Here is a 26080-nt window from a genome sequence, read left to right as displayed (position 1 = left end):
CCCACAGGGTTGCCACAGGAGCTGTGACACATTGGGAGGTAGAAGGTAGTGACATGACACAATGCACAGACATCAAGCCACAGGTCCACATGGCCACACACGATCATTACCCCGGACAATCAGTGTGGCCGAGGTCCTCTCCTCCCCGCACACACACAAGTACTCGCCGGCATCCGCCACAGTCAGGCCACGGATCTGCAGCTCACACTCAGCCCCGTCCTGCCTCAGGCTGTATCTGTCCCCAGCGCCGAGGGTCTCTGGACCCTTCCTCCACTGCACAGGGGCTGCCTTGCTCAGCTCACACTGGAGTGTGACTGTGGCCCCTTCTGTGGCCTCCTTGTTTCTCAGTCTTCCAATGAAGTGGGCAGGCAGGGCTGGGGATGGACAGATGGACACAGAGAACATAAGACTCCCTAGAAGGTGCTGGGGGACAGAACGTGCCCCGAAGGACACAGAATCCCCCAGGACGGAACCCACGGCGGCACCCAGAAGGGAGGCAGGCTATACACGCTGGTTTCCTCTGGTTCATGCAGCAGCCCAGGGGGCTGGAAGGGATTCCATGGACTGATGGGAAGAACGTGGCAGAGTCAAGGGGAGACCACGGAACAAGTGGAAATGGCCGGCAGACGTTCATAACTGGACACCAGAAGGAGGATCCACTTGTCCATGCAGGATATTCACCTCTGACAGTGAGCGTGGCCGAGGTCCTCTCCTGCCCGCACACGCACGAGTACTCTCCGGTGTCTCCCACGGCCAGGCCATGGATCTGCAGCTCACACTGGGTCCCATCTTGCCTCACACTGTATTTGTCCCCATCTCTGAGGGTCTTTGTCCCCTTCCTCCACTCCACAGGTGCTGCCTTGCTCAGCTCACACCACAGTGTGGCCGTGGCCCCTTCTGTGGCCTCCTGGTTTCTCATATCTTCTACGAACCTCGCAGGCAGGGCTGCGGAAGACCAGGCGGTCACTGAGAACATCAGACTGTCTGGAGGACTCTGTGTACAGGACACGACACCCACACAGAGCCACACAAACTGCCAAAGGGCCACGGCACGAATGAGCAAATCCACGTACAGACGGTGAGGAACCAAACGGCCCGGGAGGAACAGAGAGCACAAAGATAAACACGAACATGAGGATGTCTCCCCATGAGGAGAAGGGGAGGTGGGAGATGCCAGAGGCCCCCAGACAGAGGACAGATGCCCACGGGGTCACCACAGGAGGCAAAAGGTGGTCACACGGAGACAACATGTAGACACCAAGGCACAGGTCTACATGACCACACATGATCTTTACCCTTGACAGTGAGCGTGGCTGAGGTCCTCTCCCGACCACACACGCACGAGTACTCCCCTGCATCCGCCACGGCCAGGCCACGGATCTGCAGCTCACATGTGGCCCCATCCTGCCTCAGGCTGTATCTGTCCCCATCTCTGAGGCTCTGGGGCCCCTTCCTCCACTCCACGGGGGCCACCTTGCTCAGCTTACACTGTAGCGTGGCCGTGGCCCCTTCTGTGGCCTCTTCATTCCTCAGACCCTCTGCGAACTTGGCGGGCAGGGCTGGGGGTCAGAAAGACATGGGCACAGTCAAGCCCTCTGAGCACACAGAAGAGACACAAAACCCAGTGGACGTGAGCCACGTGCTGGGTGTGCCAAGCACAGTCTGTGGCCTGTGGCTTCCCCCAGCCCAAGCTGTACACCAGAGGCCCGAGGCCGCCTCAGGCCTCACATTTATATGCATCTGGCCGGCAGAGCCAGAGACGGTGGGAGACACATGGAGATCACCAGAGGCTCTGCAGAACTTTGGGGGTAGGATATTATGGGATGGAGGACAAGACACAGAATCCAACAGGAACACGAGACTAAACCTGCTGTGGCATAGTGGGGGGAGGCTGGAAGGGATTCCACAGAGTGACGGGGAGAGGGTGACACAGAGACGGGGAGAGAAGATGGAGTGAGTGGAGACAGATGTCCGGAAGTCAACACTCGGACGCCAGAACAGTCCTGCCTGACCACACGTGGGCTTTACCCCTGACGGTGAGCGTGGCCGAGGTCCTCTCCTGCCCGCACACGCACGAGTACTCCCCGGCATCCGCCACGGCCAGGCCATGGATCTGCAGCTCACACGTGGTCCCGTCCTGCCGCAGGCTGTATCTGTCCCCATCTCTGAGGGTCTCGGGCCCCTTCCTCCACTGCACGGGGGCCACCTTGCTCAGCTCACACCGCAGTGTAGCCGTGGCCCCTTCTGTGGCCTCTTGATTTCTCACATCTTCTGTGAATCTGGCAGGAAGAGCTGAGAAGGGCCAAGCAGTCACTGAGAACATCAGATGGTCTGGAGGACTTTTGTGTTCAGGACATGGAAACTCACAGAGAGCCACACCAACTGCCCAAGGACCATGGCAGGAACAAGCAAACGAATGTACAGAGGGTGAGGAGCCCAGTGGCCCAGGAGGAACAGAGAACATGAAGGGATGGACGCGAACATAAGGACATTTCCTGACCACGAGAAGCAGAGGTCAGAGATGCCCAGAGGACGCCAGATACAGGACAGACACCATGGGGTCGCCCCGGGAGCTGTGTCACATTTGCTGGTGGTAGGTGGTGATGCAGAGACAGCATGTAGACGCCGAGCCCCTGGCCCACAAACGATCTTTACCCCTGACGGTGAGCGTGGCCGAGGTCCTCTCCTGCCCACACACGCACGAGTACTCCCCGGCATCCGCCACGGCCAGGCCATGGATCTGCAGCTCACACGTGGTCCCGTCCTGCCGCAGGCTGTATCTGTCCCCATCTCTGAGGGTCTCGGGCCCCTTCTTCCACTCCACGGGGGCCACCTTGCTCAGCTCACACTGTAGCGTGGCCGTGGTCCCCTCAGTGGCCTCCTTGGTCTTCAGATCTTGAATGAATCGAGCAGGAAGGGCTAGGAAGGGTCACATGGACAGAAGCCATCAAACCCTCTGGAGGATTGAGGGACACAAGCTGAACATCCAGGAAGGAGACAGAAGCAGGCGGGTTTGTGGGATGTGGCAGGAGGCAGACCAAGTGTGTGACGGTGCGGCCTTCCAGAGTTCTCTCTGCGAGGGGCAGGGGAGCTGGGAGACAGCTCCGTTCCAGCCCTCTCATCTTCCCAAAGGGCATCTTGTCCTGCCCGCAAACTCTCATTCCTGGGAGGCCACACAGGCTCCTCCAGCCTGCAGCCCACATCTGCAACAGTGTGATGGACCCGCCTCCCCCATCTCGCTCTCTCCACCCCGCTCTGACCACACAGCAGGCACCTCCGCGGTCATGACATTCACTGCCCCACTGTGTCCCTCATACAGGAGGTACCTACCCTGGCAGGGCGTCCATCCCGCACGCACATCCTCCCAGCCCCCATGAGGCCGGCCTCCCCCATGTCACCTGCCTCTCCTGACCCTACAGACCCCACCCCCCCACTGCCCTGGCTCACACCTCGCAGACACCAGTGGACTCCAGCTGCGGCCTCTACACCACACCTGACACTCCAGCCTGCCATGCCCCCTCCTTCCCACTCCAGGCAGAGTGAGAGCTCCCAAGTTACAGCTCGCCTGGGCCCAGCCTGGCTACACCTTGTTACGAGGTGACGCAAAAGTCAAATGTTGAGGCCCTAAGCCCTGCGACTTCACAATGTGACTGTTTTGAAGATAGGGCCTTTAAAGAGGTGCTTAAGGTTCATCGGGGCAGGAGGTGGGTCCTAACCCCTACGCATGCTGTCCGCGTAAGAGGAGATTTGAGCACAAACGCAGGAGGACAGCCATGAGAAGACACGTGGGGAAAACAGCTGTCTGCAAGCCAAGGAAAGAGCCCTCAGAAGGAGACAACCCTGGCGACACCTGGATCTCAGATATCCCGCTTCCAGAACTTCAAAAAAACAAAAACAAATTTCTGTTGTTTAAAGACACCAGATGGTTCCCAGGTTAACAGGGATGGCCCGGTCCCCAGCAGGCAGAGGGCACAGGCCTGGAGGGAGGGCTGTCCTCTCCTCGGTTCCAGAGAGGCAGGCACCTCCACCAGGCTGAGCGGTTGGATCACAACCCCACCGGGTCCCAGGGCCAGAGCATTGAGCCAAAGAGGATTATTCTCTAGCCTTAAAATCTAGTGGATTTTCCCCTGCTTGTTTAAGACTTGCTCAGAACCCGTGGCCCTAACTTCTTTTCCATTCCCCAGTTTTTGAATAGGAATGGCTATCCTCTGCCTGTCCCTGAATAGTGTCCTGGGAGCACAGAACATGTCTCGCTTCATGCCGCACAGCTGAAGAATTTCGCTTCAGCACGTGTCATAGTTGATGTCTCCCTCACACTTGATGGAGATGAGGTTTAGATGAGATTTGGACTTAGAGTCAATGCTGGAACGGGATGAGATTTCAGGCCACCAGAAAGAAGCAAATGTATTTTGCATGTGAGAAGGGCATGAATGTTGGGAGGACAGAGGGTGGAGTGTTATGGCCTGAATTGTGTCCTCCCTCCTCAAAATTTCTGTGTCGAAGCCCTAAAGCCTAGTACCCGGAATGGCACTGTCTGTAAGCGGGACCTTTAAAAGCCTAAGTGAGATTGTTAGGGTGGGCCCTGATCCGATACGACTGGTGTCCTTATCAGAAACGATTAGGACACACATACGCACACACAGGGACGACCACGTGAAGACAGAGAACGAACACGACCACCTACAAGACAGGAGGGAGATCTTCAAAGAAACCAACCCAGCTGACATCTTGGTCTTGGAATTTCAACCCCAGAATTCTGACGAAGTCAGTCTCCGTTGTTTGAGCCACCCGGGCTGCAGTACTTTGTCACGTCAGCCTGAGCAGATGAGGGCAGCGCTCCTTCAGAAATGTGGCCGGACCGCAAGGCTCAGTCAGACCCTCTCACTGGATTCAGGAGGGCGTGGTCGCCTGGTCACCTCCTCCCCAAACCTCCCAAACCTAACATGCATGTCCGTGAAAGGACACAGGGCTTCCCCTCCACGTCGGGGACCCGAGAGCCCGTGCACAATCCCAACCCCTGGAGAGATGGCAGTGGCCTGGACAGCTCTCCTGGGCCCTGACATTTGTCCGTTGGTGGCTTCCTTGGGCCCCATATCCGCAGACCCTAGGCTAGGCCAACCCAATGCGTTTTCAGTGCGCATCTGTGAAACGGACCACACAGATGAGTGATGGAGGGAAAGAGACGACGATGACTGACGTGGGGAGAGCTCAGACCACATGGGTTGGGTGGGAGAAGAGAGAAGTCACTCAGGAGACCACATGTGGTATTCATCCCTGACGGTGAGCGTGGCCGAGGTCCTCTCCTGCCCACACACGCACGAGTACTCCCCAGCGTCTGCCACGGCCAGGCCACAGATTTGCAGCTCACACTGGGGCCCGTCCTGCCTCACGCTGTATCTGTCCCCATCTCTGAGGGTCTTTGTCCCCTTCCTCCACTCCACAGGGGCCACCTTGCTCAGCTCACACCACAGCGTGGCCGTGGCCCCTTCTGTGGCCTCCTGGTTTCTCATATCTTCTACGAACCTGGTGGGCAGGGCTGCGGAGGACCAGGCGGTCACTGAGAACATCAGACTGTCTGGAGGACTCTGTGTACAGGACACGACACCCACACAGAGCCACACAAACTGCCAAAGGGCCACGGCACGAATGAGCAAATCCACGTACAGACGGTGAGGAACCAAATGGCCCGGGAGGAACAGAGAGCACAAAGATAAACACGAACATGAGGATGTCTCCCCATGAGAAGAAGGGGAGGTGGGAGATGCCAGAGGCCCCCAGACAGAGGACAGATGCCCACGGGGTCACCACAGGAGGCAAAAGGTGGTCACACGGAGACAACATGTAGACACCAAGGCACAGGTCTACATGACCACACATGATCTTTACCCTTGACAGTGAGCGTGGCTGAGGTCCTCTCCCGACCACACACGCACGAGTACTCCCCTGCATCCGCCACGGCCAGGCCACGGATCTGCAGCTCACATGTGGCCCCATCCTGCCTCAGGCTGTATCTCTCCCCATCTCTGAGGCTCTGGGGCCCCTTCCTCCACTCCACGGGGGCCACCTTGCTCAGCTTACACTGTAGCGTGGCCGTGGCCCCTTCTGTGGCCTCTTCATTCCTCAGACCCTCTGCGAACTTGGCGGGCAGAGCTAGGGGTCAGAAAGACATGGGCACAGTCAAGCCCTCTGAGCACACAGAAGAGACACAAAACCCAGCGGACGTGAGCCACGTGCTGGGTGTGCCAAGCACAGTCTGTGGCCTGTGGTTTCCCCCAGCCCAAGCTGTACACCAGAGGCCCGAGGCCGCCTCAGGCCTCTCATTTATATGCATCTGGCCGGCAGAGCCAGAGACGGTGGGAGACACATGGAGATCACCAGAGGCTCTGCAGAACTTTGGGGGCAGGATATTATGGGATGGAGGACAAGACACAGAATCCAACAGGAACACGAGACTAAACCCGCTGTGGCATAGTGGGGGGAGGCTGGAAGGGATTCCACAGAGTGACGGGGAGAGGGTGACACAGAGACGGGGAGAGAAGATGGAGTGAGTGGAGACAGATGTCCGGAAGTCAACACTCGGACGCCAAAACAGTCCTGCCTGACCACACGTGGGCTTTACCCCTGACGGTGAGCGTGGCCGAGGTCCTCTCCTGCCCGCACACGCACGAGTACTCCCCGGCATCCGCCACGGCCAGGCCACGTATCTGCAGCTCACACGTGGTCCCGTCCTGCCGCAGGCTGTATCTGTCCCCATCTCTGAGGGTCTCGGGCCCCTTCCTCCACTGCACGGGGGCCACCTTGCTCAGCTCACACCGCAGTGTAGCCGTGGCCCCTTCTGTGGCCTCTTGATTTCTCACATCTTCTGTGAATCTGGCAGGAAGAGCTGAGAAGGGCCAAGCAGTCACTGAGAACATCAGATGGTCTGGAGGACTTTTGTGTTCAGGACATGGAAACTCACAGAGAGCCACACCAACTGCCCAAGGACCATGGCAGGAACAAGCAAACGAATGTACAGAGGGTGAGGAGCCCAGTGGCCCAGGAGGAACGGAGAACATGAAGGGATGGACGCGAACATAAGGACATTTCCTGACCACGAGAAGCAGAGGTCAGAGATGCCCAGAGGACGCCAGATACAGGACAGACACCATGGGGTCGCCCCGGGAGCTGTGTCACATTTGCTGGTGGTAGGTGGTGATGCAGAGACAGCATGTAGACACCGAGCCCCTGGCCCACAAACGATCTTTACCCCTGACGGTGAGCGTGGCCGAGGTCCTCTCCTGCCCACACACGCACGAGTACTCCCCGGCATCCGCCACGGCCAGGCCATGGATCTGCAGCTCACACGTGGTCCCGTCCTGCCGCAGGCTGTATCTGTCCCCATCTCTGAGGGTCTCGGGCCCCTTCTTCCACTCCACGGGGGCCACCTTGCTCAGCTCACACTGTAGCGTGGCCGTGGTCCCCTCAGTGGCCTCCTTGGTCTTCAGATCTTGAATGAATCGAGCAGGAAGGGCTAGGAAGGGTCACATGGACAGAAGCCATCAAACCCTCTGGAGGATTGAGGGACACAAGCTGAACATCCAGGAAGGAGACAGAAGCAGGAGGGCTGGAGGGACATGGAACATGGCAGACCTAAGACAGACAGCGAGGCCTTCCTGCATTCCACCTGGGAGGGACAGCTCAGCCCAGAGATGGGCTCCGTTCCAGACCTCTGGCCTTCTCAAAGGGCATTTTGTCCTGCGCGTGACCTCTCGTTCCTGGGAAGCAGCAGTTCCCTCCAGCTTGCAACCCACAGAGGCAACAAGGTAGTGAACTGACCTCTTCCCTCCCTGCGACCCTACAGGAGGCACCTCCCAGTCAGACGTCACTGCCACTGTCGTCCCCATACAGGAGACACCTTCCCAGGCGGGGCTTCCTTCCAGCACTACCCCTGCGTGGACATGCCCGGGCTCCCTGCAGCCCTCTGGCCCACACAGCCCGCCTCCCGCGTTCCTGTCCTGACGCACTGGCCCCACACTCCCACCTGCTGCCCTGGCTCGTGTCACCTAGACACCGACGACTGCAGCTGTGGCTTCTGCACCACACCGGACACTCCGTCCTGCCACCCTCTGCTCCTGCCCATGCACGGCAGAGTGACAGCTCACCCTGGCTACACCCTCTTACGGTCTGATTGCATCCCCCTAAAATTCATGTTGAAATCCCAACGTCTGGCACCTCGGAGTCTAACTGTTTACAGATAAAGCCTTTAACGTGGCAATTAAGGTACAATGAGGCTGTCAGGGTGGGCCTATTGCAATGTGACTGATTTCATTACAAGAAGAGGCGACTGGGACACAGGTGCACACAGAGGGGCCCCGTGTGGAGAGGCAGGGAGAAGACGCCATCTACAAGCCACGGAACGAGGCCTCAGAGGCAGCCAACCTGCCAACACCTCGATCTTCAGACTTCTGGTCAGAAAACGAATGCAAACTTTTCAGTACCAGGAGTGGGGCACAGGCCTAACAGTTACCTAACCCTGTGGACATGGCTTTGGAACCAGGTGACAGGTAAAGGCTGGGTGCATGTCAGGAAAAGCCTAGATTCCTACGAACAACCAGATCACGGAAAAATGGACACTAAAGATGCTTCCGGTCAGACCTTAGCTGGAAATAAAGAACAGTTATTGGAAACTGGAGGAAAGGAGATCCCTGTTACTACGGTGAAGTGTCAAGAAGCGGCCGGGTTGTGCTCCGTGGAAGGCAGAACTGAAAACAGTGCAGTCTCGTGTGTCCACCTGAGATTTCTAAGCAGCGTTGAAGGGAAGCCTGCTTTCTCCTCGCTGATTATAGTAAAGAGCAAGAGGAGAGAAACTGAAGAAGGAATTATAAATCGAATAAAACGAACCAGGACTTGGAAGCTTTGGAAATCTTTCAGCCTGGCAATGCTGTAAAAGAGTGAGAAAGCGTATTCTGGAGAGAACACGCAGGGCGGGCGGACAGTCTTGTCACAGGAGCGGCTGTGGGATCTGCGGGTCCGGCGTGACTGGCTTCCTTGTCAGTGGAGATCAGGCACAGACACGGGGACAGGAGCAGGCGCCCTCTGCAAGCCATGGGGACAGGCCTCAGGAGAAAGCGACCTGTGGACGCCTTGGTCTTCAAACTTCTCAGAAAACGACACAAACCGCAGTGCCAGGAGTGGGGGCTACCGCAGCAATGGCCTAAAATGACTCGTCTTGAAGCATGACGATGACTCCGCCACCTCGGCAGAAGCCGGGCACAGGGGTGTGGTTACACAGGAAGGCCCCTCTCTGCCGGCCTGGGCCCCCCTTCCAGGCGCGGGAGGCCAGCGGGGCCCTGAGACCCGCGCACCGCACAGGCAGCCAGTCGGGGCCGGACGGGCCAGGGCCGGGCGAGACAAAGGCAGGCTGGCAGGCTCTGGGCTGCTCCAGGCTGGCCCTACGGTCCGACACGGATGCAAACGGGTGCTCTCCCTCAAGATAAGGCAAGAATGGCTCCAAGGTCACTCAGAGATCAGCAAGGCTCCCACTGCCCACAGAGGCCGAAGCCAGGTCACCTCTACCCAGGGTTGTGGGGAGAGGCCATTGCCCAGGGCCGACAGGGGAGGATGCTGCCCGCTCTGCGAGATTGGGGACACTGTGGTTCGCCCAGAGGACAGAGTATTGAGCCAAAGAGGATTATTCCCCAGGCTTGAAATCGCATGGAATTTTCCCTGCTGGATTCAGATTTGCATAAGACCTGTGACCCAGTGTCTCTTTCCAGTTTCATCCTTTATGAATACGAACGCCTGCCCTATGTTTGTCCCTCAGCTGTGTCCTGGCGGCACACGACTCATCTGGCCTCACAGTGTCACAGCTGAGGAGAGTTTTGCTCCAGGGTGAGTCACGCCTGACGTCTCCCTCACTGTTGATCAAGACGGTTTTCACTCGAGGCTTGGCCTCAGTGATGCTGGAATGGTCAAGACGCGGCTGCAGGGAAGCGGTGGATGGATTCTGCCTGTAAGGAGGCAAAGAGTCCTCGGAGGCCAGAGGTGGAGTGTTAAGGCCCGAAATGAGCCCCCCGCAAAAATTACTAGGTTGAAGGGCTAACGCCACGTGCCTCAAAATGTCACTGTATTTCAACAGGATCTTTTGGGGTTTTTTTGGTTTTTTTTTTTGAGACAGAGTCTCACTTTGTTGCCCGGGCTAGAGTGAGTGCTGTGGCGTCAGCCTAGCTCACAGCAACCTCAAACACCTGGGCTCAAGCGATCCTCCTGCCTCAGCCTCCTGAGTAGCTGGGACTACAGACATGCGCCACCATGCCCGGCTAATTTTTTTTTTCTATATATATTGTTAGTTGTCCAGATAATTTTATTTCTATTTTTAGTAGAGACGGGGTCTCGCTCAGGCTGGTCTCAAACTCCTGACCTCGAGCGATCCACCCGCCTCGGCCTCCCAGAGTGCTAGGATTACAGGCATGAGCCACCGCGCCCGGCCTCAACAGGATATTTAAAAGCCAAAATGAGGTTGTTAGGATGGGCCCCAATCCACTGTGACTAGCGTCCTCCAAAACGATTAGGACACACACATGCACAGGAGGGGTGACCAGGTGAGGACACAAGGAGAAGATGGCTGCCTGTCAGACCAGGAGCGAAGGCTCGGGACACACTAGCCCTGCCGGGACCCTGATCTTGGAATCGCAGCCTCCAGAATTCTGAGGAAATAAATCTCTTGTTTGAGCCACCCAGTCTGCAGGGCTGCCGTGTCAGCCTGGGCAGATAAAGGCTGCACCTCCGGGGAATGCTGGGGAACCGGCACGACAAGACGGAGGGCAAGACACGGAACCCCACAGGACAACATGGCACAGGGGCGGGAAGCTGGGCGCAGAGCTGGGTTTCTTCTGCTTCCTGCAACAGCTCAGGAGGCTGAGAGGGGTCCGAGCAGCGATGGGAGCAGGGTGACACAGGCACGGGGAGAGCACGGGTGGACACAGACAGCAAGGAGCCAACACGTGGACACCAGCACATGGCTCTGCTCGAACACCTGTGTTCTTTACCCCTGACGGTGAGCGTGGCCGAGGTCCTCTCCTGCCCGCACACGCACGAGTACTCCCCGGCATCCGCCACAGCCAGGCCTCGGATCTGCAGCTCACATCGGGTCCCGTCCCTCTTCGTGCTGTATCTGTCCCCATCTCTGAGGGTCTCGGGCCCCTTCCTCCACTCCACAGGGGCCGCCTTGCTCAGCTCACACCGCAGGGTGACTGTGGCCCCTTCTGTGGCCTCCTGGTTTTTCACATCTTCTATGAACCTGGCGGGCAGGGCTGCGGAGGACCAAGCGGTCACTGAGAACATCAGACTAGAGGACTCTGTGTACAGGACACGACACCCACACAGAGCCACACAAACTGCCAAAGGGCCACGGTGTGAGCGAGTGAGCGAAGGTGCAGACGGTGAGAAAGCAGGTGGCCCAGGATGAACAGAGAGCACAAGGGGTGGATGTGAGTGTGAAGAGATGTGACAAGGAGAAGGAGAGGTGGCAGGTACTCAGAGGACCCCAGTTAGAGGACAGATGACCACAGATTGCCACAGGAGTTGTGCCACATTTGGAGACACAAGTTGGTGATGGGGAGACAACGTGTAGACACGAAGCCATGCACCCCTGTGGTCACACACAATCTTTACCCCTGACGGTGAGCGTGGCCGAGGTCCTCTCCTCCCCGCACACGCACGAGTACTCCCCGGTGTCTGCCACGGCCAGGCCACGGATCTGCAGCTCACACACAGCCCCGTCCTGCCTCAGGCTGTATCTGTCCCCAGCTCTGAGGGTCTTGGGCCCCTTCCTCCACTGCACAGGGGCCGCCTTGCTCAGCTCACACTGCAGCGTGGCCGTGGCCCCTTCTGTGGCCTCTGCATTCCTCAGACCCTCTGTGAACTTGGCAGGCAGGGCTGAAGAGGGTCAGAAAACAAACACCATTGCACCCTCTGAGCACACAGAAGAGAGAAGACGTGGGTGACACAGGGGAGACACAGAACCCGACTGGGTGCAGGCCACACGCAGGGCCTGCTGAGCACAGGGTGTGGACTGTGGTCTCCCTCAGTCAAGCCTGTTCCCATCATGCCCCTTCCGTGGCCCCCTCTGGCCTCATACTTTGTGTGAATCTGGCGGGCAGAGCGTGTGTGAGTCACTCAACAAGGAAACATGCACACTCCGGAACAAAGTAGGAATACAAGCGTGGACACGTGCACACATGCATGGGAAGCAGTGTGCTGGAGCAAAGAATGGCTGGCCCAGTATACGTGGGAAGGGACGTGGAGGAGCTGGGATCCTTAGCGAGGACCCCAGGATGAGGACAGGTGCACAGACGCGGCCACAGGACCGTGGCACCGATGGGCAGAGAACAGACATCCCCTCCCCGGGACCTTCTGTGGCCCGTCCTGGCTCAACTGCATCTACCACCAGATCCGAGGGCCGGGCCGGCCTGCTGGCTCAGCTCGACCACACCATGGCCCTGTTCCGTGTCCCTATTTCATAGCTGCTTTGTGATCCTGACGGGTGCTGGGAGGAAGGAGACACAATTGGCCAAAAAGCCTCCCTCAAGGCTGTACCCACTCGTACTTCATCAATTCCGGCTGCCCCTGAGGCCGGAGCTCGGCACAGGCGGTAATGCCTGAACGTGCCGGAGTGCCCTGCCCGCATTCTCTAGAGCGGGGCCACGTGTGGTCCAGGCGGGCACATACAACCCGAGGCCTTTCAGGGCTGGCCACGCAGGAAGCGGCTGTCTCAGGTAGGCCACGGCTGGTCCCCTCAGTCTTCTGCTTCTCAGCCACGGGTCTAGGAGCAGCTTTCCCCACCCCGCGGTCTCTGTGTCTTTCTAAGTGCTGCAGGCACGTGACAGGGCTTGGAGCCCCACGTCCCTCTGTGGTCTCCTGGTGGCTGTGATGCCACGAGGACCCGGTGCCTCCACAGCACGGATGCTGTGCTCCGTCCACGCAGCTGGAGCAGTGTGGCGGCTAGGCCTCTCTCCGCGACGTTCACGCGCGTGGCAAGCACCTGCTGCACAGGCGTGAGCAGCCAGATGACGGCCACGCCCAGCCCCCAGGACTCGCTTCCTCGCTGGCCTGGGGAGCGTCTTCGCTGTGAGCAGAGCCCGAGAGAGAGTCCCGGGCTGGAGGCCCCGCGAGTCTGCAGAGATGGCCTTCTCTCCACTCTGAGACGCCCAGGCCTTTCGGCAATGGCTGGCTTTGTTTCATCTGCTTGAAAGTGACCAGGGGCCACCTGAGCACCTGGACCCTCCACACCCGGCCACCAGCCACACCAGGGCAGGGGTCCCAGCTCCATGGACATCCAAGATGCGGCCTAAAGGGCCATGTCCCTCCTGTGGGGGACGCTGTGGTTACTCAAGGCTGGAAGCTTCTCCGCAGTGTCACCGTGAGGCCATGGGGGTGTGCCGAGCGCAGTGGCCTCACCTCCCCAGGTGGGCCCAGGTCAGGCTGAGCTCTGCTCCTACCAAACACACCTGCGAACACCCAGCATGCACCAGGGCCAGGACACGGGTCTCTAGAACATCCTGCCCAGATCTGTGTCTGCCCCCACCTCTAAGGGTCCCGGGCTACTTTGTCCACAGCAGCTGCCTTAGTCTGACCAGAGGCCCACTGTGACCATGGCGCCTTGTGTGACACGCTCAGGCCATAGCCCCCGTCCTCAACTGGGTCATCAGGATGTGGTTGCACAACACATCATGCTCTGCAGAGCGGGGACGGCCCCAGTCACAGAGACCACGTGGGCAACGCAGGACACGCAGCAGCGGCAGCCAGGGGACCACGCAGGAGCCGGGACGGCTGTGCGTCCTCACTGCACCCCGAGGCCCCAGGCGCCTGGCCGCAGGCACAGCACAGAAGACGGGGCACCACCTGCACCTCACCCCACGCCACACGCCCTCCGCTCCGTGGCCTGGGACAGGGGTCCTGGCGTCCCTGCGCTCTAACGTCCTGCCTGGTGTTCCCACTCGGGGCCCTCCTAGTTCACCTTGCTACCCCCTTTCCGCCTGTTCTCCCCCATGAAAACCTTCAGTTGCATTTTTTAAAATTATTTGTTTCTCCCCTATAATCATCTATTCCTGGCTGTGGCCCCTGCAGGGACTGGCAAAGTGCCCTGTTCTCTGCTGTTTCCCAGCCCCTGAGATGGGTCCCCCAGAGCAGGAGAGAAATCCATGCAGGACCGAGGGAGAGAGGCAGGGACACAGGCACAAGGTGGGAACGTGCGCGAGTGCTCGGACGCACAGCCACGTGCACACATGGCCAAGCGTGGCTTTACCCCTGACGGTGAGCGTGGCTGAGGTCCTCTCCTCCCCGCACACGCACGAGTACTCCCCGGCATCCGCCACGGCCAGGCCACGGATCTGCAGCTCACACGTGGTCCCGTCCTGCCTCAGGCTGTATCTGTCCCCATCTCTGAGGGTCTCGGGCCCCTTCCGCCACTCCACGGGGTCCGCCTTGCTCAGCTCACACCGAAGCGTGGCCATGGCCCCTTCTGTGGCCTCCTGGTTTCTCAGTCTTCCTATGAAGTGGGCAGGCAGGGCTGGGGAGGGACAGATAGACACGAAGAACATCAGACTCCCTGGAGGGTGCCGGGGACACAACTTGCCCAGACGGACACAGAATCCCCCAGGACAGAACCCACGGCGGCACAAGGAGGGAGGCCGGATGGACACGCTGCTTTCCGCTGCCTCCCACAACAGCCCGGGGGGCTGGAAGGCACTCCATGGCATGGAGGGAAGAGCGTGGCACAGAGTCCAGGGGAGTGAGTGGAAACGGCAGGAAGTCAGTAATTAGACACCAGAACGCAGATCGACCTGGGCTCGTCCGTCTTACCCCTGACAGTGAGTGTGGCCGAGGTCCTCTCCTGCCCGCACACGCACGAATACTCCCCGGCATCCGCCACGGCCAGGCCACGGATCTGCAGCTCACACACGGCCCCGTCCTGCCGCAGGCTGTATCTGTCCCCATCTCTGAGGGTCTCGGCCCCCTTCTTCCACTCCACAGGGGCCGCCTTGCTCAGCTCACACCGCAGCGAGGCCACTGTCCCTTCCGTGGCCTCCTTGTTTCTCAGTCTCCCTGTGAACTGGGCGGGCAGGGCTGCAACCAGGCCAGACAGGAGACGTCACCTGTGCTCTTCTGCATCGGAGGCAGGTACATGGAGGCCCCACAGGGCAGAGGGGGAGGCTTACCTTTCACGGTGAGCGTGGCAGACGTCACCTGGTCCCCGAAGGAGCATGAGTACCGCCCGCTGTCCTGGGGCCGCAGGTCCCGCACCACCAGCTCCAGCACGGCACCCTCCTGGCGCAGGCTGTACTTGTCGCCCGACCTCAGGATGTTGTCCCCGCGTCGCCACTCCACGGGTGCAGCAACAGACGACAGGACGCAGCGCAGTGTGGCAGCTCCGCCCTCCGGCACCTCCTGGTCCTTCAGGGCCTCCCGGAACCGCACAGGCCGGGCTGTGGACAGGCACGGGCTCCACTCACCCTCCCCGCCCTGGGCCCGGTCAGGGACCTCTGAAGGTGGAGGGGGGCTGGCGCAGGGGCCTCTGCAGGGGCCAGGGCCAGCCCGCCTCACCCCTCGGCCTCAGGGGCTGGTGGCAGGGACCCCAACCCCTCTGGGAAGGGGCAGATGTGGAGATGAGTGACAAGAACGATGCTCCAAGCAGCAGGAGGACAGAGAAGGGTGGGGTGTCATGGATTGAACGTGTCCCGCCCACAAAATTCCCATGGTGCAGCCCTGACCCTGGGCCTCCCGACGTGGCTGCATTTTAGAGGTAGGGCCTTGCAGACGGAGGTGGGGTAAACCGAGCTCATCGGGCTGGGCCCTCGTCTAACGGGCCTGGCAGCCTCGTAAGAAGAGGAGGTCAGGACACAGCCACGCACAGAGGGACGACCACGAGGGACACAGGGAGAGGCCGGCAACCGCGAGCCCCGGGCGCTCACCGTGGACCCTGACGATGGCGCTGCAGCAGGCGCCCCGGGCCTCGCACTTGTAGCGCCCGCCGTCCTGCACGGTGGCCCCGCTGAGGACCAGCTGGGCCCGGCGGCCCTCATAGCTCAACTGACACCGGGCGGACGGCCGCAGGGTCTTCCCGTCCTTGGTCCAGCACACGGGGCTGTCCGGGACGCGGGTCTCACACGTGAGGGTCAGGTCCTCGCCCTCTGTGACGGTGGCATCCGTGAGCTCCCGGGAGAAGACGCTCGGCTTCTCTGGGGGACAGGGAGAGAAGCGAAAGGTGTCTGGGGAGGCCACTGTGTTGCCACTGCAGAGGTGACAGGAAGCCAGGCAAGGCCCCGGGTCGGTGCTGCCTGCTGCCGCCCTCGGGCTGAGGCCACAGAAAGGGCAGTGGAGGGAACGGGGCAGGCACTGGGTGGCTCCCGCCCCAGCGGGACACAGCCTGGCCTGGGCCACACCAGGCACAATTCTGCAAGTCATACAGAAGGAACCCAGCGTAAAGAGCCCGACCAGCCTTCAGGGTCCCCACCCCACGGCAGCCAGCTGCACCTTTTCCCTGCACCTGGGGACCACGCGGCACGTGGCTGAGCTGCACCCACCCCCGCACAGGGCTGCCCCCGAGTGACGTGGACAGTATGGAGTCGCCCACCACGGCTCTGGCCTCCAGGCACACAACCTACCGGTGACCCGCAGGGCAGCCGAGGCCCGCTGGTCGCCTGCCTCGAAGTGGACGGTGCCCGAGTCCTTGAGCGCGAGCCGCCGCAGCGTCAGCACATGGTAGCCCCCGGGCTGGGCCTCGATCTCATTGAGCTCGTTGGGGTGCAGGGGCGTCTTGTCCAGGAACCAGTACACGGGCTTGTAGTCAGCGGGGGAGACCCGGCAGCGGAAGGTGGCCTCGGAGCCCTCCTGCACGTCCTTGTCCTCCAGGTCCTCGATGATGCGCACGCTCTGGCCTGCCAGGGCACAGAGGGGAACATCAAGGGTCCCTGCTGTCCGGGGGCCCACTCGGCCTGCTCCCCAGGATGGAGCGAGAGTGGCTTTGCCTAAGGAGCTCCTGTTGATGGAACTCCAAAAACAAGCAGATCAGAGCAGAATACAAAGATATGTTTGGGGACCACCTCTGAGCCCCAAACCTTGGGGGTCCTTCTGCAAAGCCTGCTGGGAGAGCCCACAGCCTGCTGAGGACCAGATGAGGTGCTGTCCTGCCACCTCCGACAGAGCTGAGCTTCCCAAGAGCGGCTGCCTGTCCCCAAACCTGTTCTTGTCATTACAATCGTGCTATGACATGAAATCCTGTGTTAACAGAAGATACATGAGTGTTTTTACAGGGCTATGTTAAAATTTAATTCAAATGGTTTGGAGGATGGAGAATGTGAATTCCTAGAAAGGAGGGTTTTTTTGCTGTTGAATTAGCGATGTTAAAGAAAACACAGAGTTTATGAATATTGAGGTAACTCGTGCGTTGAGATTCCTTCCGCATCCGGAAGTTCCTGCAAGGAATGACTCCACTTTAAATGTGCCTGGCGCCCAAGAGACAAAGAACCTGATCAGTGGACCCTCATGCAAAGAAATGGCTCCCGCACCCCCCACCAGACTGCTGGACATCTGTATGTTTTAATCTTTTAAAAAATATCTTTCATTATGTTATGACTCTCACCATCACTGGTTTCTTTTTATTAACTATGATTACCAACTTTGTCAGATCATGGGGTTTTAACTATTCTAACAAAATGCTTTCACCAGATGCACTGAATCCACTAGAGAGAAAAAGCCGGAATGAAGCTTCCTGGTTCATATTATTAGGTTGGTACAAAAGTAATTGCGGCTTTAGCATTGTTGAAATTTGCCATTTGCTATTGGAATACATTCTTAAATAAACATGGTTATGTTGTACATCATTTTTCAATGTGAATTTCTCAATTTATGGTTTTTTGCTAATGACTTATTACTTGCTGTTTATTTTATATTTATTTTAAACTATAGAAGTGATGTTAGACAAAAAGCAAATTTGAGCAATTTTCTTATTCAAGTTCAAAATGGGTCATAAAACAGCAGAGACAACTGGCAACATCAACAACGCATTTGGCCCAGGAACTGCTAACGAACGTACAGTGCAGGGGTGGTTCAAGAAGTTTTGCAAAGGGGACGAGAGCCTTGAAGATGAGGAGCATGGTGGCCATTGGAAGATGACAATGACCAGTTGAGAGCCATTATCGAAGCTGATCCTCTTACAACTACACCAGAAGTTGCTGAAGAACTGAACGTGGACTATTCTATGGTTGCTTGGCATTTGAAGCAAATTGGAAAGGTGAAAAAGCTTGATAAGTGGGTGCCTCGCGAGCTGACCAAAAATCAAAAAAATCGTCCTTTTGAAATGTCGTCTTCTTTCTTGTACGCAACGACGAACCATTTCTTGATCGGATTGTAACATGTGATGAAAAGTGGATTTTATAGGACAACTGGTGATGACCAGCTCAGTGGTTGGAGCACGAAGCTTCAAAGCACTTCCCAAAGCCAAACTTGCGCCACAAAAAGGTCATGGTCACTGTGTGGTGGTCTGCTGCTGCTCTGATCCACCACAGCTTTCTGTATCCCGGTGAAACCATCACATCTGAGAAGTCTGCTCAGCAAATCGATGAGATGCACCAAAAATTGCAACGCCTGCAGCCAGCATTGGTCACCAGAAAGGGCCCGATTCTTCTCCACGACAACACCCGACCGCATGTCTCATAACCAACGCTTCAGAAGTTGAATGAATTGGGCTACAAAGTTTTGCCTCATCTGCTATGTTCACCTGACCTCTCACCAACTACCATTTCTTTAAGTATTTCGACAACTTTTTGCAGGGAAAACGCTTCCACAACCAGCAGGATGCAGAAAATGCCATCCAAGAGTTCGTTGAATCCTGAAGCATGGATTCTGCTACAGGAATAAACAAACTTATCTCTCATTGGCAAAAATGTGTTGATTGTAATGGTTCCTATTTTGATCAATAAAAAGATGTATTTGAGCCTAGTTATGATGATTTAAAATTAACAGTCTGAAACCATAATTACTTTTGCACCAACCTAATACTTCTTTATTTTGTTGTTTTGTTGGTTTTGTTTTTCGAGACAGGGTCTCGCTCTATTGTCAGGCTGGACTGCAATGGGTATGATCACAGCTCACTGCAGCCTCGAATTCCTGGGCTCAAGGGATCCTCCTGTCTCTGCCTCCCAAGTAGCTGGGACTACAGGTGTGCATCACCACGTCTGGCTAATTTTTTTAACTTTTTAGTAGAGAGAGGGTCTCACTATGTGCCCAGGCTGGTCCTCAACTCCTGGCCTCAGATGATGCTCTCTCCTCGGCCCCTCAGAGTACCCAGGTTACAGGCGAAGCCGCGCGCCTGGCCGTACGGTCTAGCACACCAAGCTCCCCACGGCACAGTGCCCTGCGCCACCTCAGGACTCTGCAGGGCCCCACCAGCAAGAAGGCTCTCACCAGATGCGGCTGCCCGACCTTGGACTTACCAGCCTCCCAACTAAGAAATCAATTCCCTTCCTTTATACATCACCCTGTTCCAGGTATTCTGTTACAAGCAACAGAAAACGAACTAAGACACCACGTGGGTATCAGTGACAACACTATGGGCCATGGGTTCTTCCCTGGGAGCACCTGAAGCCTCCTGGCCATCAGCACACCTGGCCAGCACACCTGCCCCTCCGAGAAGAGGGTGCTACATCGTGAGTTCAAATACGCGCAGAATTCACATATCGGGGCCTGGCACACACTGCACATGCATGTGAGAAACACGCAGTCAGCAAACAAATGTGTGAATAAGTGAAGGTCACTGGCTCGTTCACAGAAGGTCAAGCTAGGAGAGCCTTGGGGACCACCCAGGGTGTCCCCTCCGCCCTCAGAGGCTGAGGCTGATCCCATCCAGAGCCCAATCTCTGACTGTATCTGAGTCTCCAGGGTCAAGTTCAAACCGAGCCTGGGCCTGAGCACACCCGGCCGGCCTCACCTTGCACCAGCAGCCGGGCCCGGGACTGGGCCTGGCCGATGTCGCAAGTGTACGTGTCGCTGTCCGCCTTCTCCAGGGCAGTGACGGTGAGCCTCAGCGTCAGGCCCTCCTGGCTGGGCCGGTGCTTCCCCGAGGCCCGCAGCTCCGTGAGGCCCTTGCGCCAGGTCACCGCCGCCGCGGGCCTCTCCGTCGTGCACACGAACACGGCCGTGCCCTTCTCCTCCACCTGCAGGTCGGCCAGCTCCTCCGTGAACCGGTTTGCCTTTTCTGCGGGCGGGAGACGGAGGCAGAACAGGTCGGTGTGGGGCCTGGGCGAGCCCCGCCCACCTGGGACAGGGGAGCTCAGGTTCCCGGGGGAGCCCCGCTGTAGGGGGAGAGGCCACCGCAGGGCCACGCGTGGGGCTTCCCGTGGCGTCTACCTTCCACGCGGAGGCTGGCCGTGCTCCTGGAATCCTCCACCTCACACGTGTACGTGCCCGAATCCTTGAGCGAGGCCCCGCGGACGACCAGCGTGGCCTGCGTGCCCTCGACGAGCACGTCGTACTTCTGACTCTTGCGGATGGCCTTGCCGTCCTTCAGCCAGCGCACGGGGGCGCCCGCCCGCGACAGCTCACAGCGCAGCACCGCGTCCTCCCCCAGCACGGCTCGCTGGTCTGCCAGGGGCTTCGTGAAGTTCGCTGGCCTCTCTGAAGGGAGCGGACACGGCCGCCCGTAAGGTGCGACCGTGGCGCCAGCCACACATGTACCCACCACCCCGGCTACACTCACAGCCCCAGCCACAGCCGGGGTGGGGACAGGGTCAGGCATCTGAGAATGTGCATTCTCTAGTGACCAAGATCACAGAACCTACAGCTCTCAAACGTGGGGACCCCAGGAGCCTCAGAGCCCTGGAGCGCCGGGAGCCCGGGCCCAGGCAGAGGGGTATGAGACGCAATCGTGTCCCATCAGCGTCCTGAGCCTGTCACTCAGACCGTGGCCACGGGCTGGCTGTGCCTATGAGTGAGCTCCCTGGATCTGCAGCAAGTGTATGACTAGGAGCACGGTTTCAGGGCTATCCACGGTGACCTCACAGCTGAGTGGGTGGCTCTGGCCTCGGCTCAGGGTCGTCACACCGGCTCGGTGAGCCACTGGCCCTGGCATCTGCTGACCGCTCAGCGCAACCAGACCGTGGATTGGACCAGAGTCCGGGCCTGCACCAGAGGCTCGGGGAAGCCTGCCTGAGAGTGTGACCCCCTCCCTACGCGAGTGGCGTCTCCCCAAGGACCCCAGCAGGGACCTCTGGGCCCCCACAGCCTCTGGAAGGGTGTGGGGAGATGACTCCTGGAAGCGCACTGGTGGCCGCCCCGCCCCGGCCAGACGTGCCCACCTCTGACGATGAGCGAGGCCTTGGAGGTGAGGCCCCGCACGGAGAAGACCACCTCCCCGGCGTCGCTGGGCGCAGCCTCGGTGACCGTCAGCATGTATTTCCGACCCTGGCACGTGGCCCAGAAGTGGCCGGAGCTGCCCACCGTCTTCCCATCAACCGTCCACGCAGCTGGGTCACCGGTGCTCTCATGGGACAGGACGCACTCAAAGGTGCAGCTCTCACCTGCCAGCACCTCCATCGTCTTCAGCCGCTTGGTGATGCCCACATGCAGGTCTGCAGGCCACACAAACTGGTCAAGCCGGCCACAGGTGCAGCCCCAAGAGGATGGCACTGCCCCCGGCCAGAGCCCCAGGAAGGACCAGACCCAGAGGGGCCAGGCCGTGCTGCCCCGCCCATCAGCAGGTGCCCTTCGCCTCGAGCTGGCCATGTCCCGGCATCTGGATGACTAAGACCACTGGGCTCCACTCAGCTCAGGGTGGCTGAGGGCACAGACCGCCTGCAGTTGTCACAGACCCATGACATCCCAGAGAGGAAAGACGGGAGCCCGGAGGAAGGGGGACCCCAGACAGGGTGAGCCAACCCAGACGCCTCCAGGGTTAGGATCTGGATTGCAGGTGGCTGGGCAAGGACAGTGGCACACTCAGGGGCCAGGTGGCCACCCTGCGGTTGAGGGACCCACCCTGGCTGAGAGGGACGTGCCCCAGGGGACCATACCCAGGGCTGACGTGCCCCAGGGGACCATACCCAGGGCTGGGGCAGGGAGACGACAGCTCTGCCCTGCCGGCCAGCGACCTCAGGAAGGCCCAGTGGGATGGGGACGCAGCCACCCACAGCCCCTGCCTGGGGTCTCGGCTTCTTCCCTCCCCACCCCCAGGAGGCTCCCCGGCCTCCCCGGCTCAGCCGAGCGGCCCCTCATCTCGGAGAACAGGGCAGGCTGCCCCGCAGAGGCTGACCACCCAGTCCCCCGCACCCCACCCGACCACGCAGCCACGCACCGTGCACGCTGACCCGGGCTCGGGTCTCCTCCGTGCCCACGCGGCAGGTGTACAGGCCGGCGTCCTCAGGGCTCAGGTCATGCACCACGAGCCCCCGCGTGCCAGCCGTGTGCAAGAAGTCGTACTTGTCACTGGGGCCCAGGGGCACACCGTCTTTGTGCCACACCACGCGGGCCTGGGGGTCGGACACCTCACACTGCAGGGCCAGGGTGCCACGCTCCTCTGCGGACATGTCGTCCAGCGCCTTCAGGAACACCACCGGCTTCGCTGCAGGGAGGGCATGGGCTGGTGAGGGGAGCCTGAGGCCCACCCCGCGCGTGGGACCCCGCAGGCACCGCAGACCCCACGGGGCCGTCTCACCTCGGACCTCCAGGCGGGCGGAGGCCGACACCTTCGCAGAGGCCGCGCGCACCGTGCCCGCGTCTGCCAGGTGGACGCTCTTCAGCACCAGCGTGTGGCGCCGGCCCTCGTGTGTGATCTCGTGGAAGCTGTCGTTGTACAAGGGTGTCCCGTTGAGTGACCACTCGACCTCCTCGTCCTCGTGGGACAGCTCGCAGGAGAAGCTGGCCCGGCCCTCCTCTGTGGCCTCAGCGTCCTGCAGCGGCTGCGTCACCATCACCTCCCGAGCTGTGAGGGGGGTAGAGACTCAGCGCTGGGGTGGCTGGCTGCCCCTGTCCCTGGAGGCTCTCCCCACGCCCACAATCTCCCTGGTGTCCCACCTTCCACGGTGACCTCGGCGCTGCTCTGGGCACTGCCCGCCTGGCACCGGTAGACGCCAGCATCGGCGGGTGTGAGCCGGAGGACGCGCAGCTCAGCCATCTGACCCTGCAGGGTCATCTTGAATTTGTCGGAGGGAGACAGGGGTGTGTCATCCTTGTACCACTGCACGGCCTTGGCGGGTGGCCGGAAGTCACAGGACAGGACAACCGACTGCAGCTCGCGCCCCGTCTTGGGCTCCAGAGGCCGTGTGAGGACCACGGGGATGTCTGCAGGGAGCAGGGACAGGCTGGGCTGCGGGGCCGCGGGGAACTCATTGCCTTGCCCTGCCCTGCCTGCCCTGCCTGCCTTGCCTCCACCTGTCCACCTGTGGATCTGACCTGCCTCGTCTGTGGCCCTGAACTATGTCCACTCGTGGCCTTGCACCATGTCCACTTGTGACTCTGAACCGCATCCACCCAGTCCTCAACCGTCTTCTTGTGGCCCTGAGCTGTGTCGTACCACAGCCCTGGACCGCACCCACACGTGGCCGTGCCCCATGTCTACCCACGGGGCTGAGCCCTCACCTGAGACCACCAGGCGGGCGGAGGAGCGGGACTTGCCGATGGTGAAGTGCACGGGCCCAGTCATGGTGGAGTAGGTCCGCCGCAGCGTCAGCCGGTGCACCGTGCCTTCCTGCTCCATGCCCACGTCCGGCCCTGCCTTCAGCACCGTCTTCCCCAGGAGCCACTTGGGCGGCCGCACCGAGGGGATGGAGGTCTCGCACTCGAACCAGGCGGGGGCGGGCTCCATCACCGTCACATCCTGCAGGCCCCGCACGATGGTGATGGATTGCTCTGTGGGGCGTGAGTGGTCACCAGTGGGTCCCACAGGGAGGACCAGCCATCCCCTCCTGCAGGCTCCAGTTCCTTCCTGGGAACAAACCCTGCCCCGCCACACCGAACGCGCGCTTGCTTCCGCCCTGGCTGCCCGGATGCGCCAGCCAGGGCCCTCTCGCCCGGCCCCTCCAGGAGCGCAGGGCAAACAGCTGGTGGAAGCCAGACAGACCCTCCCCACTGGCGACCTTGACAGCTGCCCACAGCCCTGCCCCACCTTCCACAAAGAACTGGGCGCTGGTCTTGACGTCACCGGCATCGCAGGTGTAGGTGTCCTCGTCCTCAGGCTGCACGTCTTTGATGACCAGCTTGCGGTAGACGCCATCGCTGACCATCTCGTACCTGGGCCCGGGCTCCAGCTCCTGGCTGCCCTTGAACCACCGCACCTGGGCGCTGGCCCGGGACACCTGACACTCGAGCACGCCCCGGTGCTTCTCCATGGCGATCTTGTCCCGCAGCGGGCGCAGGAGGGTCACCGGCAGCTCTGCAGGCACAGCAGCCGAGGCAGGAAATCAGGGCCAGCGCTTGGCACTCGGGCCCCAGGGTCCTCAGCCAAAGGCCAAAGGGGGGCAGGGGTCTGGCACCTGCTTGGCCCCACAGTTCATGGGTGCCCCGGCGAGCAGGTGGTTAGGCCGAGCATCGCCTCTGAGGTGGTCTAGGGTCCTCTGCATACAATCTGACCACCAGAGAGGCAGGCGCACCCCCAGCCCCGGCACCCGTGGATGCTCACGCTTGCCCCCATAGTGCCCCACATCCCAGCCCCACAGGTACGTGTCCTGGTCCCACGTGGGCGCCCTACCCATCCATGCCCCGCCCCTTGCTCACCCCGCCCACTCCCTCCCCACGCAGGCCCCGCCCTGTACTCTCTGCCCCGCCCCCCCATGCCCCTGCCTGCCTCCTCTCCACCCCACGCTGCTCACCGGCCCATGCCCCTCCTGGCTGCACACCTTCCCTCCCACACAGCCCACGGCCACTCTCCCAGGACTGTCACCTCCGCCTGCCAGGGCCCACACCCCTTCTCTCCAGCACTGGCTGCAGCCTGGGGGCAGAGTCCCCTGACACGGCCATGTTAAACACAGGCCTAGGGGAACCCCCAAGGCCGCTTCCCCGCCCTCATCTTCACACCAAGGAGGCCACACCCCCTTGCCCGTCCTAAGTCAGTCACTGCTGTCCCACTCCCTGGGTGTGTCCTGGGCCAGCTGGCCCACGAAACCGCGTACACACACATGTACATGTATGCACATACATGCACACACACGCCATGCAGCACCCCGCCTCACCCTTCACTCGGAGCTGGGCACACGATTCTGCGTTTTCTGCAACAAACTTGATTTCTCCTGCGTCTTCCGTCAGGACCCTCCAGTAGATGAGCGTGTATGTCCTTCCTGGGGAGAAGCGCACTCAGCACGGGGCTGGGGGAGCAGGAAGCGGAGCCCAGGCGCGGGGCCCAGGCCGCCCGCAGCCGCCTACCTTCCTGGCGGATGCGCACGTTCTCGCTGGGCCGCAGCTTGCTGCCCTCGTGGAACCACTGGGCGGGCACCTCATCATGGGACACCTCGCAGGAGAAGGTGGCCCCTTCCTTCTCCATCACTTCGACATCCTCTAGGGGCCTCACGATCTGCACGTTGCGGCCTGGGGCGGCGAGGAAAGCCCGTCGCGCCCAGATACGCGAGCCGCTCCCAGCGTCCCCCACCCCTCCCCCGCCCGGCTGAGGGCCACGTCTACGCGCAGAGGGGGGGGGTCTGCGCCCCGCCCTCACCTTGCACCTTCACGGAGGCGGAGCTCTGGGCGTCCCCGGCGTCACACACGTAGACGCCCTGGTCCGAGAACTCACAGCGGTAGATGACCAGACTCCTGCAGGCGCCCTGGGCCGCCACGCCCACCGTCTTGCCCGCCCGCAGCTCCGCGCCATCCTGCGGAGCAGAGGCGGGTCAGGCCCTGGGCGGCCGCCGAGCGCGCTCACTCCGGCCTGCCCACGTGGGAGTCCCCGAGGACAGGCAGGCACCTTCAGCCAGCGCACGTCCACGTTGGGACGGGACAGCTCACACTCCAGGGTCGCCTTCTCCTTCTGAGTGGTCACCACGTCCTGCAGCGGGCGCGTGAACCGCACAGGCAGCTCTGGGGAAGCGGGAGGGACAGGTGAGGGGGGGGCAGGTGAGGG

General features: G+C 60.3%; 1 protein-coding gene across 23 annotated transcripts in view; it reads right to left on the bottom strand.

Moving 5' to 3' along the window:
• The window catches only part of OBSCN (obscurin, cytoskeletal calmodulin and titin-interacting RhoGEF), a 126567-nt gene that overhangs the window by 63582 nt on the left and 36905 nt on the right, over window positions 1-26080 (bottom strand). For 12 of the 23 annotated variants that reach the window (XM_045567438.1, XM_045567442.1, XM_045567447.1 and 9 more), the window contains 25 exons: window positions 25925-26037; window positions 25679-25832; window positions 25390-25551; window positions 25200-25304; window positions 24137-24403; window positions 23611-23880; window positions 23047-23313; window positions 22688-22954; window positions 22328-22594; window positions 21333-21605; window positions 20386-20652; window positions 19967-20233; window positions 16644-16916; window positions 15951-16217; window positions 15198-15464; window positions 14842-15105; window positions 14285-14548; window positions 11653-11916; window positions 11028-11291; window positions 7247-7510; window positions 6620-6883; window positions 5887-6150; window positions 1296-1559; window positions 682-966; window positions 111-374 (listed from right to left, as the gene is read on the bottom strand). In XM_045567438.1, coding sequence (XP_045423394.1) covers window positions 111-374; window positions 682-966; window positions 1296-1559; window positions 5887-6150; window positions 6620-6883; window positions 7247-7510; window positions 11028-11291; window positions 11653-11916; window positions 14285-14548; window positions 14842-15105; window positions 15198-15464; window positions 15951-16217; window positions 16644-16916; window positions 19967-20233; window positions 20386-20652; window positions 21333-21605; window positions 22328-22594; window positions 22688-22954; window positions 23047-23313; window positions 23611-23880; window positions 24137-24403; window positions 25200-25304; window positions 25390-25551; window positions 25679-25832; window positions 25925-26037 — 6147 coding nt within the window. Of the gene's footprint in view, window positions 1-110; window positions 375-681; window positions 967-1295; window positions 1560-2028; window positions 2293-2655; window positions 2920-5886; window positions 6151-6619; window positions 6884-7246; window positions 7511-11027; window positions 11292-11652; window positions 11917-14284; window positions 14549-14841; window positions 15106-15197; window positions 15465-15950; window positions 16218-16643; window positions 16917-19966; window positions 20234-20385; window positions 20653-21332; window positions 21606-22327; window positions 22595-22687; window positions 22955-23046; window positions 23314-23610; window positions 23881-24136; window positions 24404-25199; window positions 25305-25389; window positions 25552-25678; window positions 25833-25924; window positions 26038-26080 lie in introns of all 23 variants that reach the window. The other 11 variants (XM_045567456.1, XM_045567459.1, XM_045567458.1 and 8 more) reach the window with 7 other exon arrangements.

The sequence above is a fragment of the Lemur catta genome, chromosome 13 (assembly GCF_020740605.2).
Source record: "Lemur catta isolate mLemCat1 chromosome 13, mLemCat1.pri, whole genome shotgun sequence".
Classification (NCBI taxonomy): Eukaryota; Metazoa; Chordata; class Mammalia; order Primates; family Lemuridae; genus Lemur; species Lemur catta.
The sequence above is the reverse complement of the archived record's forward strand: the minus strand, read 5'-3'. Positions and strand labels throughout refer to the sequence as shown.